Consider the following 22,860-nt stretch of genomic DNA (forward strand, 5'->3'; position numbering starts at 1 on the left):
AAGTAAACTCATAAAAAATATGAACTGCAATTCCTTAGTGGGTTAGATACAAAGTAAACTCATAAAAAAATGTTTAAAAAAGAAAAAACAAAAACAAAAAATTGATTTTAAGGCAAGAACATATAGCCTGGAAAGAAAAAATATCAATTCCCCGAAAATGCTTGGCTATTTGGCTAAAACCATATGTTATTGTAGTGATTTGGTCCCCGAAAATATTGCGTATCTAATTCACAACTGTATGTAACTTTCAAATTTAATGTTAACAATTGCATTTAACAACCCAATATAATGTCATAAAATTTATCATAACTTTGTGACTTTGGCTGCCGCCAAGTAGCATGACCCACTTAGAGTATGTTTGAGATTGTGTTTAAGAAATATAGCTTTTAAGTCAAAAAGTGCTTTTAGGCAAAAGTTTTATTTTTAAGCTTTTGCCAAAAGTCCGTTTTGGCAATTTTTAGGCTTTTTGAACCCCTTAAAAGAGCTTTTAAATTTTTTATCAAATGAATACTTTTTCTTCAAACGAACTTTTTGAGTGTTAAACGTATTTTTAGGTACCTTAAACACAATCCTAAACAGGCCCTTAAGAGTTAAGATAGTAGAGACGTGGATGGACATAAATCCAGCTTTCTCATTACTTGAGCACTTTGGAATCAAGCATAGCGTTAACTATTCTACTTTCTTGGAAACTTAAAACATACCTATTTTGGAAGAACCTCTTTGTGAGCTATAAGGGAGAGAACCACATTCCACACAAGAGGAATGAAATTAGCATCAAGGACCTGAAACTGCTGGGGGACAAATCGGAAGTTGAGAAATTGGAAAGGTATCCACAACTTCCAATTTGCTAGAACACCAGAAAACCACTCCTACAAAATGAAAGACAAGTTAAGAAACGAAAGAAAATAGTAAGAATCCTGGCAATGCACTCATTTCTAAAGCTCATAGAAAATAGTAGGAGCAAAGAGGAACTGCAACAATACTCCCTCGCATTCAGAGACATAACAACATGCTGCTAAGTGGCATTGCAATTTCTTTTATGTAATTTGAGAGATAAATTACATATTTCCTCCTCATTCCCTTTGCCTTCACTCTTCATGCTCTGAGTATCTGGAAAATGCTTTGGTTTTTCATCTTTTATAGAGAAAACTGCAACTCTAGGCCTGAGAAAATTAATTGTTTATTATATATTAAAGAAAAAAAAAAGATTTGCCGGAATATATGGCGTCATTGGAGAACTTGGCCAGTATCGAGCCCTGGACTTTCCGTCAAGCCTTTGTCGACTCGTGGATCTCCAAAACTTTTGCCCAGGATACCGAGACGCTGACGAAGGCTCTCCAGAAGTCGCTCAACCCTAACACTCTTAGAGCCAACGCCATCTCTCCCTTGTTCAACTTCGTCAACTCCGACACGGTGCCCACCATGTTACGAGAATGGAGTTTTATGCGGAACAATTATTAATTTTAAAATATATTAAAATATATGATACGGTAGGATATTTTATTGTGTTTATTTTTATTTGATATTCTCTTTATTTTATTCCATGTAAGAGTCTTGATAACTCAGCCTTAGTTTATATTCAAATAAGAGCTGATTACTCAATCCTAGAAAATATTGTAATAGTTTGCCTATTTAAAGGCCATTACATTATGAATAGAGTAACCAGAAAATTAATCCAAACTTTATGTTTGAAAATGTTTTAGGTTTCTTTCAACGAATCTAAAGGGTCTAGGTTCCCTCAAAACCTAACAATCTATCTCGTTACGTGTATGTAAAAGCATTCACATAACATTGGTATTAGAGCAGTCGGGTTGATTGTTTTCTATAGCAATCAACGATCCATGGAGTATTCACGTCTTGATTGACTTGAACAACCATTTGCTAGTCTCAAAACTATGTTTGAAGGCTTGATAAGCTTTCTCTCAAAAAAGGGGTTTGATGTGAAAAAAAAATGAAGTCATCGTTCTGCCACGTTGAAGCCCCAATTCCACAACTCAATCTCACTTCCACCCAATTCCGCCACCATCCAATCGCGCCAATGGAGCAGAAAAAGGCAACAACCCCAACCGCAGATATGCATCTTTTTGCCATCATAGTTCAACACTGCCCCATTGATGTACAAATTTAATTGTATTCGCAAGCGCACGAGTCGTGTGTAGTAAAGTGTGTGCAAGTGCGAGGTCGAATCCACAGGGAGACGTGTTTGCAAAAATTAATTTTCTAGTTTAACCTAATTTTATCTTAACCTAGTTCCAATTTTAGTAATTGTGTTGTGCAAAATCATAAACTAAACTAAACAATTTGAGAATAAGTAATGTCAAATTACTAAGGTTTCTGAATCCCCCTCGCCAAATCAAACAACATGTCTTGCATTTTATGCATACAATATTCAATCCAAATACATTGTTCAAAAGTTGTAAACATGCAAATGATTTAATGAAATCATTCGATGAATCCATCCGTTAAAAGAATCACAACGAATATTTAATTGAGATCAAATCATCCACTGTATCCGTAGATCACAATGGATATTAGTCTCAATCCAATCATTCGATGTACCCCAGATGAAACACAACGAATATTAAATTAAGCATGAGTATATGACCAACATTTAATCAATTAAACTTAATTAAACTGTTGAATTGGCTTTTGAACAACACTATATTACCAACATTTAATCAATTAAACTTAATCAAACTGTTGAATTGGCTTTTGAACAACACTTTCATAAAATAGTCTCATTGTATGTACAAAACGACAAGACATGTATGTTTATCAATGACGAGGCTTCATCTTCAACCTTAGTTGAAGGTTTTAGCCTCTCATGATAGCAAAAACAACAAACAATTGAATTGACATCATGAGAAAAATAAAACTTACAATGGAAAATGAAGCACAAGCTTCCGGACGACAATACGTCATATTTTAACTTAAAACGGCGCCTCCCAATGTGTGTTTACAAGACAAAAACGTTGTATATAAATAATAAAAATTAGGGTTCAGCGCTGCCAGGTCAACATGAGTGCACTCGATCGCACTCGAGGTGCGCTCGAGTGCACTCGGCTCTTCAGGGCTCCTGCGGTGCAGCACTTAAGTGATGCATGCTAGGGCTGACGTGGTCGTGCGCTCGAGCGTACTTCAAGGGATCTTCAATTCTTTTGCTAATTTCCACCCTCAAACCGTAGTTTTCTATTAATGACCTGCATCACGCCACAACAACACCAAAACTAACAAAAAACATCAGAAATTAACACAGCTAAGAGCTTAACAAACATAAGTTAAGGGGCCCAAATATATAATATTTGACACTCATCAAATACCCCCAAACTTACATTTTGCTAGTCCCTTAGCAAAACAGAATGAAAACAAGAAACATGAGTCCGCTGTCGTGGGAGAAACGATTGCATTTAGCATATGCAACAAGCCTTTTAAACCCCTAGGCATCCCTAGAGGATGAGTGAAGTCTCGTGAGGGTTTAACAGTAATGATACTCACAAACATTTATGCATTATGTTATTTGACAAACAAGGACTTCCACATAAACATATAGTTTTTAACATCATGAGCAGGTTTATTACAGTGAACACTACAAACACATCATCAAGACAACCACAAATCATTCAACTCAAAGATGAAAATTTGAGACAACACATGTTCCAATAAGTGCAATGTGAGACTAACATATGATCATGAGGCTTCAACTTATTCTCAAACTTGGGTGTACCTTAAAAGTGATTGGAATTCGCTTAAATGAAACAACCAAGGCTTAAAATTTATTTATTTATTTTTATTTTATTTTATTTATTTTATTTTTGTGTGTAGGCTGTGCAATGCTTAGCTTCCTTAAGCTTTCTAATTGACTTATGTAACGAGTGTTGGGCCAGAGACTCCCAAACCAAATGGTTTTAGGGCACTAGATGTAGAAACATTCGTAAGGGCTTAATTACTCAAGTCAACTAGGCTACGAAGCCAAACTAGCCATACAACCAACCAGTTTAGGTTTCTCTCATCTTTTTACGCGAACACTGAATGCTTTGTGAGGTATGAGATCCAGTTACTCAATAAGAAGCTCAAACTGATTTTGTTTTGTTTTGTTTTTTGTTTTGTTTTGTTTTGTTTTTCAAGCCAAAGTTTCATCACACGTCATCATACCAATCTCAAAATACACCCTAATCAAGTCAAATCTTATACCTCACTGATTCTATTCTAGTGTGCTCATGGTGATAAACTCAAACGTGTGAAATCTCTCTAATCCAACAATGAGTCAAAAGACTTAGATTCCCAATGACATTCTGTGTTTAGAATGCTAAACAGACCAATGGCATGCAAACCACATAATAGGTGTTACCCTTGATTAATCAATAACATAGCAAATTATTTTTTATTTATTTATTTATTTTTAACAAAACAACACAAATAATCAAGGAAAAAGACAGAGAAATGTCTACCCCACCCCCAAAAAAATGACACATTGTCCCTAATGGGTCCAGAGATACAATACCAGGTGAGCGGCACGAGTCAATTGTTGGAACGCAGGAAAACGCTCCCCAAAACTTGAATGGCAGACACTTGCCCTAAAAAACACAACAGAAACAAACAAACAATATCAAATGGTAAGGAAAGAATTAGGGTTGCCTCCCAAAAGCGCTAAGTTTTAAGTCTTCAGCCAGACTCTCCACAAAAGACGACAATCACTCAAGATAACTCGAATCCTCCAATAATGTCGTCTCGATCTCCTTACTCCTCAACTCTAAGAATGGTTTTAATCTCTGCCCATTCACCTTGAAGGTGTTACCATTCTTAGGATCCTCAATCTCGATGGCCCCATGAGGAAAAATTGACCGAACGATAAATGGGCCTGTCCACCGAGATTTCAACTTGCCTGGGAAAAGATGCAGCCGTGAATTGTAAAGGACTCTCTCACCCAGCTCAAAATACCGTCTCAATATGCACTGGTCATGAGCCTTCTTCATCTGTGCCTTGTACAACCATGCAGAATCATAAGTATCATTCCGCAACTCCTCCAATTCATTGAGTTGGAGCTTCCTTTGTGAGCCAGCCTTCAAAAGATTGAAGTTTAGCTGCTTGATGGCCCAATATGCTCTATGCTCCAACTCCACGGGAAGATGGCATGCTTTCCCGTACACAAGCCGATAGGGTGACATCCCAATCGGGGTCTTGAAAGCTGTCCTATATGCCCACAGTGCATCACTCAATCGTAGAGACCAATCTTTTCTGTTGGGGTTTACTGTCTTTTCCAAAATATGCTTGATCTCTCGATTAGAAACTTCAACATATCCACTCGTTTGTGGGTGATACGGGGTGGCAACCTTATGTGTGATGAAATACTTCTTCATCAACTGCTCAAAAATCCGATTGCAAAAATGCTTGTCGCCATCACTTATAATTGCTCGAGGCGTACCAAAATGAGCAAAGATAGTGTCTCTAAAAAACTGAACCACCACTCTGTGGTCATTAGTCTTGCATGCAACTGCCTCCACCCATTTGGACACATAGTCCACAACAACCAAGATGTACAGATAGCCAAAGGAGTTTGGGAAAGGTCCCATGAAATCGATGCCCCATACATCAAAAATCTCAACGATCAAAATGGGACTGAGGGGCATCATATTCCTCCTGGAGATACTCCCGAGCTTCTGACAACGCTCACAAGATATGCAATAAGCATGGGCGTCTCTAAAAAGGGTAGGCCAATAGAATCCACACAGCAAAATCTTGGCAGCAGTCTTCTTAGCACTGAAATGGCCTCCACAAGCACGATCATGACAACAGGAGATGACATTGGATTGGTCATGCTCAGGTATACACCTCCTAATGATCTGATCGGGACAATACTTGAATAGGTAAGGATCGTCCCAGAAAAAGTGCTTTACCATGGACAAAAATTTGGACCTATCTTGTCGCCCCCACTGCTGAGGCAATTGGCCGATGACGAAATAGTTCACTATGTCAGCAAACCATGGTGTGGGCTCATGAGCAATGTGCATAAAGTGCTCATCAGGGAAAGTCTCCGAAATGGGGTTGGCGTCCTCGGTGTAATCCACAGTCAATCTAGACAAATGATCCACCACCACATTTTTGGAACCCTTCTTGTCCCGAATTTCTATGTCAAACTTCTGAAGTAGCAAAATCCATCTGATCAGACGAGATTTAGCATCTTTTTTGGAAAAAAGATACTTCAATGCTGCGTGATCCGAAAAGATGATGACTTTAGATCCTAGCAAATAGGATCTAAACTTGTCTAGTGCAAAAATGACTACCAACAACTCCTTCTCTGTGGTGGAGTAGTTGAGTTGTGCATCGTTCAGAGTCCTGCTCGTATAGTAAATGACATGGGGGAGTCTATCAACACGTTGCCCAAAACAGCTCCAACTGCATAATCCGTTGTGTCACACATGATCTCAAAAGGTACACCCCAGTTGGGTGGCTGAATAATAGGTGTGGACGTCAGAATGCTCTTAAAGTCCCCAAATGCTCTCTTGCAATCCTCATCGAATACAAATGGGGCATCCTTCACCAACAACTTGCACAAAGGCCTGGCAATCTTGCTAAAGTCCTAGATAAACTGCCTGTAGAATCCTGCATGACCCAGAAAAGAACGAACCTCCTTCACTGTACGTAGGGGTGGAAGGTTGGAAATCAGATCCACCTTTGCTTTATCAACCTCTATCCCCCTCTGAGATATGACGTGCCCCAATACAATACTTTGCTTGACCATAAAATGGCACTTCTCCCAATTGAGCACCAGGTTCTTCTCCTTGCACCATACTAATACCAAAGTCAGGCGAAACACTCATCAAAGTATGAACCGAAGACAGAGAAGTCGTCCATAAAAATCTCTAAGAAACGCTCTACCATGTCAGAAAAAATACTGATCATGCACCGCTGAAAAGTAGCGGGTGCGTTGCATAACCCAAGGGCATGCGACGGTAGGCGAAAGTCCCAAAAGGACTGGTAAACGTCGTCTTCTCCTGATCTTCAGGGTCCACAGGGACCTGGTTATATCCAGAATAACCATCCAAAAAATAATAGTACTCATGCCCAGCCAAGCGCTCCACCATTTGATCAATAAATGGATGCGGGAAGTGATCCTTTATGGTGGCAGCATTCAACTTCCGGTAGTTTATGAATACTCTCCATCCAGATTGAATACGAGTTGGGACCAACTCATCGTCCTTGTTCTTCACTACCGTCAATCCAGCCCGCTTGGGCACAACATGAATCGGGCTCACCCACTTGCTATCAGAGATGGGATAAATGATCCCTGCATCCAACAACTTTATCACTTCAGTCCTCACCACCTCTTGCATAGCTGGGTTAAGCCTCCTTTGTGGCCCCCTCGATGGCTTGGCATTCTCCTCCAAATGTATCTTATGCATCACCACCGAGGGACTGATCCCCTTGATATCCTCAATAGTCTAGCCGATAGCTTCTTTGTGTTCTCTTAAAACCTCCAATAATTTCTCCTCTTGAGCATCGATCAAATCTGAAGCTATAATCACAGGCAAAGAATCTGCTGGACCCAGGAACTTATACTTGAGAGTGTCCGGTAGAGGTTTAAGTTCCTTCTTGGGGGGATTAGGTACTGCTGTCTCCTCCTTCTCACTGCTCACCAGAGGAGCAGTCTCCAAAATTGCATCTGCTTGCTCAAGCAGCTTGGCCAAGTCCAAATCTTCTTCGAACTGAGCAAAGCATGCCTCCAGGGGGTCTTCTATGCTTGATTCTTCAACAACATCCTCAATGATCTCCTCTGTCAAGCATACCTATTACATTTCTTCATATTCCAATGTTTGCTTTCTAATATGGAAAATATTCAGCTCCACTGTCATATTTCCAAAGGAAATCTTCATCACCCCCGTCCTACAATTGATTAGAGCGTTAGCCGTAGCTAGAAATGGTCGCCCTAAGATCACCGGTATTTGACTCCCCACATTTGGAACCGGCTCCGTGTCAAGCACAATAAAATTCACGGGGAAATAAAACTTATCCACCTTAATCAAGACATCCTTTATTATTCCCCGTGGAACCTTCACTGACCTGTCAGCTAATTGCAGTGTCATGGAAGTGGGCCTCAACTCTCCTAGCCCCAACTGCACATAAACTGAGTAAGACAACAAATTTACACTTGCTCCAAGATCCACTAATGCCCTCTCAATTTGGCTGACTCCTATCATGCAAGAAATAGTAGGACATCCGGGGTCCTTGTACTTGAGGGGCAACTTGCATTGCAGGATTGAACTAACCTGCTCGGTCAGGAATGCCTTTTTCGAAACATTCGTCCTCCTCTTCACTGCAATCAAGTCCTTTAAGAACTTGGCATATGAAGGTACTTGTTGGATGGCGTCCAAAAATGGGATATTGATTTGGACCTGCTTGAACACCTCTAGAATGTCCTCAAACTTCCCTCATTTCTTGGGTGCTTGCAACCTTTCAGGGTAAGGTGCTTACGGCATAAATGACCTAGGAGGGTCCTCAATAATGGGTGTGCTGTAGATGGCTCGGCATCTCTCTTCTCTTTGTTGCCACTCTTTTCCCTTTCTTGCCCCGCAGGGTCTTCTTCTCGCTCAACTACTTGATTGTCCACTTGTCTCCCTGACCTCAGTGTGACAATCGCTTGCACATGTTCTTGCTTATGTGCAGAACTCGAGGAATTTCCAACCATATAAGGTCCTTTTGGGTTGGTCACGGGTTGACTGGGCAACTTCCCCTTTTCTCTCTCACCCAAGTGATTGGCGATCTGTTCAATCTGACTTTCCATCTTCGCAATTGCTTGGGTGTTAACCGTGGTGGTATTCTTCACTTCATTTATCACTTGGGTGTTTGCCATGGTGGAGTTCTTGAGCTCTTGTATGGCCTGGCTATTTGATTGTATGAATGCTTCATTGTTTCTTCCAGCGATGATTGTGACGAAGATGCAGGAAGTTGCACTGGCTGAGCCGAACAACCATGATTTTGAGCATGTGTGGGAAATCCTTGGTTCATTGGTTGGCTCTGCTTCCATGAGAAATTAGGGTGGTTTTGCCACCCTGGATTGTATATCTCCGAATATGGTCCGCTTGCTTGCTTCCTAAAGTCGTTGAAGGTGTTCACTTGTTCCATGGAGCACTCGGCAAAAGCCGGTGAAAATGGACAACTCTGTGCTAAGTGCATAGGATTAGCACAGATTGAACAACCATCAACATTGAATGTGTTGGCAGCATTAACAGATTGACCCACTGCAAGAGCTTCAACCTTCTTGGTTAGGGCATCTATCTTTATCCTCAAATCAGTGTCCTCCTTAACCTCATAGATGCCACCTTTCTTGGGGATATGGGTAGATTTATCCCGACAACTTGAAAAATCCCACTGCTGTGAGCTGTCGGACAACTTGTCTAATGCCTTATATGCTGCATCCCCTGTCAAACTTAAGAATGCTCTTCCATTCATTGACTCGATCATACGACGGTTGGATTGGGTTAATCCTTGGTAGAAAAACTGAACGAGTCTCCACTTCTCATATCCATGTGGAGGGCATCTTATCAACAACTCCTTAACTCTTTCCCAACACTCCAAAAATTTCTCGTCCTCCTCCTGTGTGAAGGAACTTATTTCCTTTCTGCATTCATTGACCTTCGACATTGGGAAATACTTGTTATAGAACTTGCTTAACAAGCTTTCCCAAGATGTAATGGACCCGAGTGTGTTGGAGTCCAACCATGCCCTGGCTTTTTCTTGCAGAGAGAAAGGAAATAATCTGAGAGGGACAGACTCTTCAGAGAAATTTTGAAATTTGAAAGTGGCGCATATGTCCTTGAATTTCTTTACATGATTGTAAGGATTTTCAAGTTCTAGACCATGGAACGGTGGTAGGAGTTGGATGACATGAGGTTTCAAATCAAAATGAGTAGCATTGGTTGGTGGCAACACTATGCACGAATGGGATGTAGTGAAGTCCACTGGTGCGAACAACTCCCTAAGTGACGTAGTGAAGTCCACATTCCAAGCTCTAGCTTGCTCAGGATTTCCAGCTCTAGCATCCTCATGCTCAACCCTATGTTGCTCTATATTTTGGGGTATGTTATCTTGTTGGTCTCCCATTTCGCCTCTATTCCCACTCTCAACAGGTGCTCTTCGAGTTCTCCTAAGAATTCTATCAATGCCGGGGTCTAAGGGTATCAATTCTAGGTTCAAGGATCTCCGACCAAGCATGCACCAAACACGAATGCTCAAATAAACTAGCTAAATAACAACGAAGTATTCACAAAAGAAAGAATAAACAAAAGAATTTGCAGAACAAAACAAAAAAAAGGAAAAACAAAATTTCACTTAGCTGCTTCTAGTATGCTGATGCTGCCAGCGGAGATGTGTTCGCTGCAAGAATTTCTGATCGAGCGTGAATGTGTGCCCTCTGGGAGTGTGCTCGATCATCACGGAGGTGCGATCGAGTGTATACGTGCTTTGAATGCAAGCGCAGAGTGGCAAGCGCAGGTACGCTTGCTCGCTGTAATAGGCCCAAGTGCGATAGAGCGTAGATGAGCTGCGCTCGATTGCTCTGGCAGTGACTAAATTTCGCCAAACTGCACAAAACATAGATACACAACTCTTTTTTTTTTTTTTTTAGATCAATATAGAAAACAAAATAAATAAAATCAAAACCTACCTAAACTAGTAGAAAAATAAAATTAATTCAAACAAAAAGAATCAATTTTTACAAAATCAAACGCATCCCCGGCAACGGCGCCAAAATTTGATGTACAAATTTAATTGTACTCGCAAGCGCACGAGTCGTGTGCAGTAAAGTGTGTGCAAGTGCGAGGTCGAATCCACAGGGAGATGTGTTTGCAAAAATTAATTTTCTAGTTTAACCTAATTTTATCTTAACCTAGTTTCAATTTTTGTAATTGTGTCGTGCAAAATCATAAACTTAACTAAACAATTTGAGAATAAGTAATGTCAAATTACTAAGGTTTCCGAATCCCCCTCGCCAAATCAAACAACATGTCTTGCATTTTATGCATACAATATTCAATCCAAATACATTGTTCAAAAGTTGTAAACATGCAAATGAAATCATTCGATGAATCCATCCGTTAAAAGAATCACAACGAATATTTAATTGAGATCAAATCATCCACTGTATCCGTAGATCACAATGGATATTAGTCTCAATCCAATCATTCGATGTACCCCCAGACAAAACACAACGAATATTAAATTAAGCATGAGTATATTACCAACATTTAATCAATTAAGCTTAATTAAACTGTTGAATTGGCTTTTGAACAACACTATATTACCAACATTTAATCAATTAAACTTAATAAAACTGTTGAATTGGCTTTTGAACAACACTTTCATAAAATAGTCTCATAGTATGTACAAAACGACAAGACATGTATGTTTATCAATGACGAGGCTTCATCTTCAACTTTAGTTGAAGGTTTTAGCCTCTCATGATAACAAAAACAACAAACAATTGAATTGACATCATGAGAAAAATAAAGCTTACAAAGGAAAACGAAGCACAAGCTTCCGGACGACAATACGTCGTATTTTAGCTTAAAACGGTGCCTCCTAATGTGTGTTTACAAGAGAAAAACGTTGTATATAAATAATAAAAACTAGGGTTTAGCGCTGCCAGGTTAGCGTGAGTGCGCTCGATTGCGCTCAAGGTGCACTCGAGCGCACTCGGCTCTGCAGGGCTCCTGCGGCGCAGCACTTAAGCGATGCATGCTGGGGCTGACGTGGTCATGCGCTCGAGCGCACTTCCAGGGATCTTCAATTCTTTTGCTTATTTCTATCCTCAAACCGCAGTTTTCTCTTAATGACCTGCAACATGCCACAACACCAAAACTAACAAAAAACATCAAAAATTAACACAGTTAAGAGCTTAACAAACATAAGTTAAGGGGCCCAAATATACAATATTTGGCACTCATCACCCATCTCAACTGTGTCTCCACTGAAATCGCCACTTTGTCTTGGTCATCTCTCGCTAAATCATGGCTCACCCAAATGAGAAGAAAAAAGGGCTTAGATATTACTTGGTTCCGAAAGAGAAAAAGAAAAAAAAAAAAAAAATAGTGTACGTGTATGACATTATGCCCAAGTCTAGAAGGAAGGATAAAAATGGCCCCAAGGGGAAATTTGAGAGTTCGTGGAATTGACAAAAAAAAAAAAATGAAGTTGATTAAAGGGAGAAAATTCATGGTTATAGTAATATTTTATTATTTATAATTGTTAAGTATTATTGACCTGGTAGATCTACAGATGTGTTTTTAAGACAGATTATTTCAAGAACAAGATTTTCAGGACCTTAAGAACAAGGTCATCTTCAAGGGAAAATGAATGTTACGAGAATGAAGTTTTATGCAGAATGATTATTAATAGTGGGATATATTAAAATATATGATACAGTAGAATATTTTATTGTGTTTATTTTTATTTGATACTGTCTTTATTTATTTTCATGTAAGAGTCTTGATGACTCAGCTCTAGTTTATATTCCAATAAAAGCAGATAACTCAGTCCTAGAAATATTGTAATAGTTTGCATATTTAAAGACTATTATGTTATAAATAAAGCAGAAAATTATTCAAAACCTTGTGTTTGAAAAGGTTTTAGGTTCCCTAGCCTTCAACGAATCTAAAGAGTTTAAGTCCCCTCAAAACCTAAGAATCTATCCCGTTATGTGTATGTAAAAGCATTCACGTAACATTGATATCATAGTTAAGTTCGATGGCAGATCAAAGAATGGATCATTTGGAGCAACAAATTAATCATCTTGAAAACATGATTAAATGTGCGATAACAAAGTTGGAAGAAGCTAATGGCAAATTGGATGGAGTCCTCAAGGAACCACAGAAGGTACTATTACCACATCTCATACCTCTGCAACCTATATCTGACCCGTCACCCAACACCCATCCCGTCGCACCACTACTGTTTTTGACCAACCCATCAGGCCAAACATTGTCCAAAATCCAGCTACTGGTAACACTGAATTTGTGTGATTTTTCACACCAGGAAAACCTATCACTACCAGAAACCTAAACACCCAAAACCCCACCAAAAAGACAACAAACCAAAAATACCCTCACACCCGTCAACATGCAAGTCTCACACAAATCACATCCCAAGGCACATTATTCTAACCCCATCACAATCCAAGAACCCCTACCATGTGTGTCGCCATGGCTGCACAAAGTTGTGCACACATTCACAAGCTGCTGATCAAGACGCCGCTGGCACCACCACAAGCTCAAATTGAGGAGCCCCACTATCATCGTGTACCGCCTCTTCCGAAAGAAGAACCACTAGGTGAACGTCACCCTAGAAAGAGAATAAGGAGTTGGCATCTACTATCAAAGGAAAGGGAGTTTAAAAAAAAAAAAAAGAATGAAAAAAAAAAAGGAAAAGACGCCGGCTTAAACAAAGGAGAGTCACGGACGCTTGTGCACAATTTTGGAATGAATTAAGGAGATAATGGGTTCAAGATTTGGATGGAATTGGAAAAAAGGTTGGGAAAAAAAAAGTAAAGAAAGGGGTGTCAACGTGTGTGGAAGTCGACGAAAATACAAAAAAAAGAGAAAAAGAAAAATTGATGAGAAGTAGAGTAATAGAAGGCTGATCGCATTCATGGGAACAAAGCCTTGGCCAAATAATATTTTATTATTTGTTATTTTTAATAATTGAGTTTTTTATCTACAGATGTTGTTCCAAGAGCATGATTATTTCAAGCACAAGATTTTAGGACCTCTTTAAGGAGAAAGGAATGTTACGAGAATGAAGTTTTATGCGGAGCAATTATTAATATTAGAATATATTAAAATATATAATACGGTAGGATATTTTATTGTGTTTATTTTTATTTGATATTATTTTTATTTTATTCCATGTAAGAGTTAGATGACTCAGCCCTAGAAAATATTGTAATAGTTTGCCTATTTAGAGGCCATTATGTAATGAATAAATTAGAAAATTAATCAAAACCTTAAGCTTGAAAAGGTTTTAGGTTTCCTTCAACCAATCTATAGGGTTTAGGTTTCCTCAAAATTTAACAATCTATTTCGTTACGTGTATGTAAAAGCATTCATGTAACACACCAGCCCAACCGTTTCGGGTCTCTCGTGCGGGTCAGACCCCGACATGGCGCCCAAGCACCAGCAGAGCAGGATCTCGATGGCCGAAGGGAAGGTTTCATAGAGGAAGTTGTGCGCTTCAAAGCGGTCCCAGACGACCTTCATCACGGCGGACCCGTCCAATTTCCGACAAATGGTGTAGCAGGTGACGGGCGTGAGATTTAGAAACTTGCCGGTGCCGGTGGTGCCAATCCTGAAGCCGGAGCCGCAGAGACCTGGAACCCGGTTGCAAGGGGCTGGATTAGGGGTGGAAAGGCGAGTGCACTAACCTTTAACCGCTAACCGCTTTTGAAGGTGGTTAGCAAAACCTGCTAACTACCTAGGTGGTTATGATTAGCGGTTTTAGGTTTTTTTGAAACCGCTAACTGCTAACCGTCTATATATAAAAAAAATATATGAAATGAAGTCATTTTTGTGTTTAAAATTTTTAAGTATATATAAAAATCTAGAAACAATCTCATATGTAGTATGATATTATCGTATTACAATATAAACGACATCATTTTGGTTTTTTTTTTTTTGTTTTTAAAAAAATTTAAATTTTTTCTTTTAAGAAGTGATTAGCGGTTAATAGAGTTACTAACCGCTAACCGACGGTTAACCACCTAGGCGGTTAGCGGAGACAATTAATGAATTTTACTAACTACCTAGGCGGTTACGGTTAACGGTTTTAGCTAATAATTGCTATATGCATCTTGACCCTTAGACTGGATGCTTGGCAACCCTGGACACGTTGGCTTTTTTGCTGGATTATCACCAGCAGCAGTTGGTGGGACCCAACTCGGCGGCTGGAGGTGTTACTGCCTTACTGGGGTTTCTGAGCCGGGCCCTCCCTCCTTTGGGCCCAGCATGGGCTTAGCCGATGGCGGTGGCTTCGCTTTTGACGCTTTTTCCAGCTTTCCCACTTTAGAGTCTCGGAAGGTCATGTGATACTTGCAGGAAGATATATCTTTTTTTTTTTAAAAAAAAAGAATATTTTGGGACCCAGTACTGATAGCTTAGTATTGGAGGGGGTTGGATCTGTTTATAATTTTGTTGGATAGTTTATTTTTCGTCTCATTAGAGGTGTAGAAGTGCAGTAGTGGTGAGATGGTATGTGTTCTTATTATTGTTCATTATATAATATTTATGCATCTCCTATTTCTGCAGTCTATAATGTGCCCATCTTTTAATTTTTATCTCAAATTCCATAGGAATAATTCTTGTCTCATGTCTCACGTATGATGTATGATGTATGATGTCTGACATTAACGCAGGTGGGTTGAATCTTGGAATCCCACATGAACATGTTTTTTCTTGGGGACACAAAAAAAGAAAAAGAAAAAGAAAAAAAAAGAAATCTAATATGTATTGAAAAATAAAAATAATCCATTTGTGATTTTGTGGAAGATATTTATTTAAGAAGATAAAATGAAGTATTTGGGTATTCCAAATGGCAACGGCAATGGCAAACTCCACTAGATCTTTCTGACTTGACTTGTTCACTAAACCAACCAGCAAGTGCAAGTCTTTGTAGAGATTATTAGATTAATAAACCATTTAGCTATAAAATGTGCTAATATACATCTTCGCACATCAGAGATGGAGCCAAAAATTATTATGGGCATGCAGCGTCAGATGCCAATTTTTTCTTTTTTTTTGGGACCAGTACCTTATAATTTTTTTTTACCTTAATTTTTTTCTTTTTTTTTTAAGGAATTGAGGGAAGGGGGCCATGGCCTATGCTAGTGCCCCCCTCCCTCCGTCCGTGTCTACATCCAGAGACGGAGCCAGCCTTGCGAATGGGCAGGGGCCCATGTCTAAAAAATTTAGCTGGTAAGGGCCAATTAGCAAAAAATTTAACTATAATTTTTTTTTTTCTTGTCATTTGGGGGGGGGCCCTGGCCCCTGCCAGTCCCCCCCTTCCTCCGTCCCTGTCTACATCCATCTATTTCGTAAATCAATCATCAAGTTTGTGAGAGATATATATATATATATATATATATATATATATATATATATATATATTCCACTTTAGCGTTCGTGGGATCTATATGGTTGATTTGCAGCGTACAAAAAATGCAAAAAAACAATATATATTTTTCTTTAGCTTTTGTGGGATCTATATGGTTTTTTTATTTTTTATTTATTTATTTTTCTAATTGAATAGGGAAAAAAAAGAGTTATAGAGGAGGATTTTTCCCATTTTCGATCAGGATGGAAGAGAGAATGAGAGATCCTTTAGGAATGTTTCCAAAAATGAGATGAGAAGCGGCCCACTTAGCAAGAGCATGTGCACGAAAATTTGAACTACAAAACACTTTCAAAGCATTCCAACTTTAAAAGGAAGATAATCTTAATCTAATATCATAAACAATATTAGAAAAATTCCAAGAGGGGAAAAGAGGGGGACTATTTATATGGTTGATTTGCATAAAAAGGGCACGGAAATGTAAAAATAAAAAAATAAAAATTATATATTGATGTACAAAAAAAATGTTCAATATATATATATATACCTACTATTTCTCATCGATTCTGCAGGAATTATATCAAATGCTACAATTTTAAAATAAAAAATAATGAAAGATGAAAAAAATTCTCTTGGGCAAAGTAGTTAGATCATAGTGCAACATAATCACCAAGTAAATTAATATTATCTTTTAATGACTAAAGTACATTAATTGTAGGATGATCTAGTGAGGTCCATGGTTTGATATTTAATTAAAAAACTTAAAAATCTATCTTAAACTAATTGATATTAAGTCAAAGGTATACCCAAGTCAAAAGTCTTGTAATGGGTTAGGTGACGGAATAGGCCAATATTCTGGAGTATAGTTTGCTCAATTCTAAGTTGTTCCTGAATGGGTCAAAATTCTTTTTTTTTTTTTTTATAAAAAAAATATTAAATCATTTAAATTTTACTTCAACTAGCTAGGTAACAAAATCTTTCTTAAATGGTCAAATATTATTGCAAGTGCAACTAAACAATTATTTTTTTTTAAAAAAAAAATGTACCTTTTGTTCTAGAAGAAAGGTAAGGCTAGCTTCAATGCCCTAGAGTGTATGATTGTGTTTAAGTAGTAAAAGAAAAGATAAATGAGTACGCAATTTATAATTTATACTTTTTTGGGTGTTTTTTTTTTGAGCAAGAGATATTTTATCTACAAAGATCTTACACATCTATTTATAACTTATTTCTTGTCCATATATCTTGCATGGAGATAAGCAAAAGATAAAAATAAAATATTTTTCTTTTTATATATTGGCCTTAAATTGATATATAAAATCATATATCAACTTCAAAAGGATATCATAGCATCTAGATAACTCTTGTGTATAGACATACATATATTACAAAAGATATTAACTTACAAAATTTTCGTGAACACAATGCGGGGCGAGAGGGGTCAAATGACTTTCTTAGCTTCGCAATTGATATAATCATTTTTTTTTAAAAAAAAAAAAAAAAAAAAAAAAAAAAACTATCATCAGCATTATTGTAATGTGAGCATTGATAAGGATTTTTTTTTTTTTAGGGGGGCTGTGAGCATTGATAGTTATTATCTCTAATAACCAGCCAATTATTATCTCTTGATAAATGGCGTAGGTATGTTTTGTGAGTTCGAATTTAAATGTAATGGGCAAATAGACGAGGTCGAATAACTTCGCGGTTCAACTATTAAGAATGTTGATGTCCAAATCAATAGTCGCCTCACATCCGCCTATTAGAGAGGAGCTTGCAGAGATTAGTGGAGGCCCTTTAATGGAAACCAGCGTTGCTGGGTGGGAGAGATATGGGAGTGCTTAACTATAACTTTTTCCTTAGGCCCCTTTTAGAGGCTGGTGCTCTCTAGGTCTTGTTAGGAGATTTCTCCTAAAGTAAGTTTATTATATGGACACATTTTCTTTTCGGATTGTTAGAGAGGTTGGTGGGGCATGGGATTGTGATTACATGAGCTGGCATGGGGGAATATCACATGCTTATGAGTTCTTCCTTGCTAATGCTACACTCGAGCGGATCCTCTGTTGAATGTTGGTTTGTGGCCCATGTACCGGATTTTCGACCCATCTGGTCTAGCCAATGAGCTTGTTGACACTTTTCTTCTGGAAATCCTGCTGATCTCTTTGGGGGAAGGTGGGCTTGGCCATCTTTTGGTAGCGTGCGAGCCCCTGGTCATCTTATGGTAGTGCCCCTTTAGGAGTTCCCTAATTCTCATTGATGATTAGTAAATTTATGGGGAAAGTCCATATAACCCCCTCAAACTACCACTTAATTGACAATGTCCCCCCAAACTTTCAATTGTGACAATGTTCCCCCCAAACTACCAAAAATTGTCAATGTTCCCCCCAATGACGAAATTACCCTTAAAAAAAAAAAAAAAAAACTAAAACTTCTAGAAAAAACCTAAAACTAACAAAAAAAAAAAAAAATTCCAATCGTTGGCCAATTTTTTTTTTTTTTTTTTTTAAATCAATTTTATAAGAAAAAAATTAAAAAAATTTCGATTTTTTTTTTTTATATATAAAAATTGAAAATTTTCGTTTTTTTATTTTTATTTTTGTTTTATAATTTTATTTAAATAAAAATTTACGTTTAAAAAGAATAAAATTTTCGTTTAATAATAAAATGAATTTTTTTTTTTAAAAAAAAAAACTAAATAAAAAGAATAGTTTTTTTTTTTAAATAAAAATTTCCGTTTTAAAAAAAATAAAATAAAAATTTTTGTTTAAAAAAAAAATTTGTTTTTTTTTTTAAAAAAATATTATTTTTAAATTAAATTTTTTCGTTTTTTAAAAAAATCAATTTTTTTTTTTTAATTTATAGGGGTATTTTTGTCTTATTGAGAAATCTATAAGGGCATTTTTGTCTTATTGCTAGTCTTGGGGGGGAGGACATTGACAATGTTTTGGTAGTTTGAAGGGAACATTGTCACAATTAAAAGTTTGGGGAGAACATTGTCAATTGAGTGGTAGTTTGAGGAGGGTATGTGAACTTTACCTTAAATTTATTTATGAGAATATGTATTGGACTTTCCACGCGGGTCTTTTGACCCATGTGGGTCTAGCTAGACCCACGGGTCACAAGGCCAGACAACTTTTTTTATTTTTTTTTTAGAATTACAGGTAAATTTGCATTTTTATAAAAAAGTTAGGGGTATAAATGTTATTGTTTCATTTTTAATATTTAAAATCTGACGTAGGGGTTCAAATTGACTGCAATTGAAAATTTAAGTGTTTAAATTGAGAAATTTTGAGATTTGGAAGCTTGTCAAATCGCGTGATAATGTAGAGGTATAAAGTGAAGTTACTCTTTAAAAAAAAAAGTAGTAGGGGAAAACTGATTGGTTGGGTCATCACCCGAAAATATATGCTCATTTTGTTTATTGATTTTCCCTCAAATATTTAGAACTCCTATATATATATATATATATATATATATATATATGGGAAATCATATATAAAATCTTTAGGTCAACGCGTTTTTATTAAAAACTCCCTGGGTATTTTTTTTTTTGGAAATTTAGTCCCTAGGTAACTCGAAACAACTAGAAAACTCTTTACCTTTAATTTTTGTTAACTGTCGTTAGTCCACTCAAAACTTTCTGTTTTATCTTATTAAAATATTTATTTTTTATTAATTTAATTTCAAAAATTATATCTAAAAAAAAAAATTTAAGGGTGGCCAGGAGTGGCACTGCCACCCCATAGAGGTTGGGGGGGGGGGGGGGGGGGGTGGCCAGGGGTGGCACCGCCACCCTGGGCCACCCTTCAATTTTTTTTTTTTTTTTTTTAAGATTTACTTTTTTAAATTAAATGAATAAAAATTGAATATTTTAATCAGATAAAATGGGGAGTTTTGAGTGGACTAACGGTAGTTAACAAAAATTGACGGTAGGGAGTTTCTAGTAGTTTCGATTTACTCAGGAACTAAATTTCCAAAAAAAAAAAATACCCAGGGAGTTTTTAATAAAAGAGTGTTGACCTAAGGATTTTATATATGATTTCCCTATATATATATATATATATATATATATATATATATATGAGTTTTTAATTAAATTTATTCAAACTTTGTCCCTACTATTAAAAAAACATGTGCATCACACATGTTTAAGAGACATATGTCACTTTTATAGATTAGGTTGAAGGAAATTCTTTCAATCCAATTTGGAGAAAAACTTTGTCCATATATATATATATATGATTCTGTGACTAGTTTCCGTAAAGCATTTATAATAATCGGTGATCTGTATCAAATATAGTCTTCCCTTAGAAGCCACTATCGAACTATTCATGCCATCAAGAAGAAACCTCAGATTTTTTTATTTTTGTTTTGGTTTTTTTCTTAAGGAAAAAGTAATGCCTGTTTTAATATGAGATTGGATGTGTTTGAGATTAGGGCTGAAATAGTGGTTGCGGTTAGTGGTTAGTGGCTAAAACCGCTAACCGCTAACTGCCTCTGCTAACCGGGTAGCGGTTAACCGCTTTGAGCTAACCGCTTTTTTGGACCTTTTTTGAGCTTTTTTTGGGCTTTTTCTTGGACCCATTTTGGATCGATTTTGGGCCGGTTACTTTAATCAATTTTTTTGCTCATTTTGAACGGTTTTTTTTTATTTTTTTTTTAGAATTACAGGTAAATTTGCATTTTTATAAAAAAGTTAGGGGTATAAATGTTATTGTTTCATTTTTAATATTTAAAATCTGACGTAGGGGTTCAAATTGACTGCAATTGAAAATTTAAGTGTTTAAATTGAGAAATTTTGAGATTTGGAAGCTTGTCAAATCGCGTGATAATGTAGGGGTATAAAGTGAAGTTACTCTTTAAAAAAAAAAGTAGTAGGGGAAAACTGATTGGTTGGGTCATCACCCGAAAATATATGCTCATTTTGTTTATTGATTTTCCCTCAAATATTTAGAACTCCTATATATATATATATATATATATATATATATATATGGGAAATCATATATAAAATCTTTAAGTCAACGCGTTTTTATTAAAAACTCCCTGGGTTTTTTTTTTTTTGGAAATTTAGTCCCTAGGTAACTCGAAACAACTAGAAAACTCTTTACCTTTAATTTTTGTTAACTGTCGTTAGTCCACTCAAAACTCTCTGTTTTATCTTATTAAAATATTTATTTTTTATTAATTTAATTTCAAAAATTATATCTAAAAAAAAAAATTTAAGGGTGGCCAGGAGTGGCACTGCCACCCCATAGAGGTTGGGGGGGGGGGTGGCCAGGGGTGGCACCGCCACCCTGGGCCACCCTTCAATTTTTTTTTTTTTTTTTTTAAGATTTACTTTTTTAAATTAAATGAATAAAAATTGAATATTTTAATCAGATAAAATGGGGAGTTTTGAGTGGACTAACGGTAGTTAACAAAAATTGACGGTAGGGAGTTTCTAGTAGTTTCGAGTTACTCAGGAACTAAATTTCCAAAAAAAAAAATACCCAGGGAGTTTTTAATAAAAGAGTGTTGACCTAAGGATTTTATATATGATTTCCCTATATATATATATATATATATATATGAGTTTTTAATTAAATTTATTCAAACTTTGTCCCTACTATTAAAAAAACATGTGCATCACACATGTTTAAGAGACATATGTCACTTTTATAGATTAGGTTGAAGGAAATTCTTTCAATCCAATTTGGAGAAAAACTTTGTCCATATATATATATATGATTCTGTGACTAGTTTCCGTAAAGCATTTATAATAATCGGTGATCTGTATCAAATATAGTCTTCCCTTAGAAGCCACTATCGAACTATTCATGCCATCAAGAAGAAACCTCAGATTTTTTTATTTTTGTTTTGGTTTTTTTCTTAAGGAAAAAGTAATGCCTGTTTTAATATGAGATTGGATGTGTTTGAGATTAGGGCTGAAATAGTGGTTGCGGTTAGTGGTTAGTGGCTAAAACCGCTAACCGCTAACTGCCTCTGCTAACCGGGTAGCGGTTAACCGCTTTGAGCTAACCGCTTTTTTGGACCTTTTTTGAGCTTTTTTTGGGCTTTTTCTTGGACCCATTTTGGATCGATTTTGGGCCGGTTACTTTAATCAATTTTTTTGCTCATTTTGAACGGTTTTTTTTTTTTTTTTTGTCTAAATAACCCCATTGTATGATCAAAAATAAAAATAATGATCTAAATATTTCCAGGTCATATGAATATGTACAAAGGGAACAAAAAAAAAAAAAAAACAACCATGGATTTTTTTGTTTACCTATGCTGCAGTGAATAGTGGACACGCTTGAGAACGCATGGTTTCTCTAAATCCAAAAGAACCCCATTGTATGATCAAAATAAAAATAATATATAATAAAAAAAAAAAAAAAATTGAGGTTACTGGGAATCAAACTCCAAAAGTTTTGTTGAAAAACTGGCGCATGTATCACTATGCTACAACAACATATTATAATTTATTATATGAAATATATATATAATATAAATATATATTATATTTTTTAAAAAAGCGGTTAGCGGTTTTCCAAAACCCACTAACCGCTAACCGCAACCGCTTAGGCGGTTAGCGGTTTTTATTAACCGCTTTAAAAGTGGTTAGACAGGTTAGTTGTTAGCGGTTAGCGGTTGCGGTTAGGCGGTTTTAAATTTCAGCCCTATTTGAAATGTTCGAATTTGGAATGAAATAATTAACTATCTAATTGTTAAATTGATTTTTTTTTTTTTTTCTCATACTATAGAGCTGAACATGCAAATAAATGATGGGAA

General features: G+C 36.7%; 1 protein-coding gene and 1 pseudogene across 1 annotated transcript; one reads left to right on the forward strand and one right to left on the reverse strand.

Annotated features, from left to right (window-relative positions):
- The first annotated feature begins 1,221 nt into the window (after positions 1–1,221).
- On the forward strand, positions 1,222–15,071 carry LOC132191264 (calmodulin-binding protein 25-like; annotated as a pseudogene).
- LOC148583321 (uncharacterized) lies at positions 4,692–9,022 on the reverse strand. The gene is given in 4 exon segments (XM_088511008.1): positions 4,692–5,211; positions 5,818–5,948; positions 7,488–8,425; positions 8,470–9,022. Coding segments are annotated over 4 exon segments (2,142 nt in total).
- Positions 15,072–22,860: the final 7,789 nt, after the last annotated feature.

This window comes from Corylus avellana, chromosome 10, assembly GCF_965113065.1.
Source record: "Corylus avellana chromosome 10, dhCorAvel1.hap1.2, whole genome shotgun sequence".
Classification (NCBI taxonomy): domain Eukaryota; kingdom Viridiplantae; phylum Streptophyta; class Magnoliopsida; order Fagales; family Betulaceae; genus Corylus; species Corylus avellana.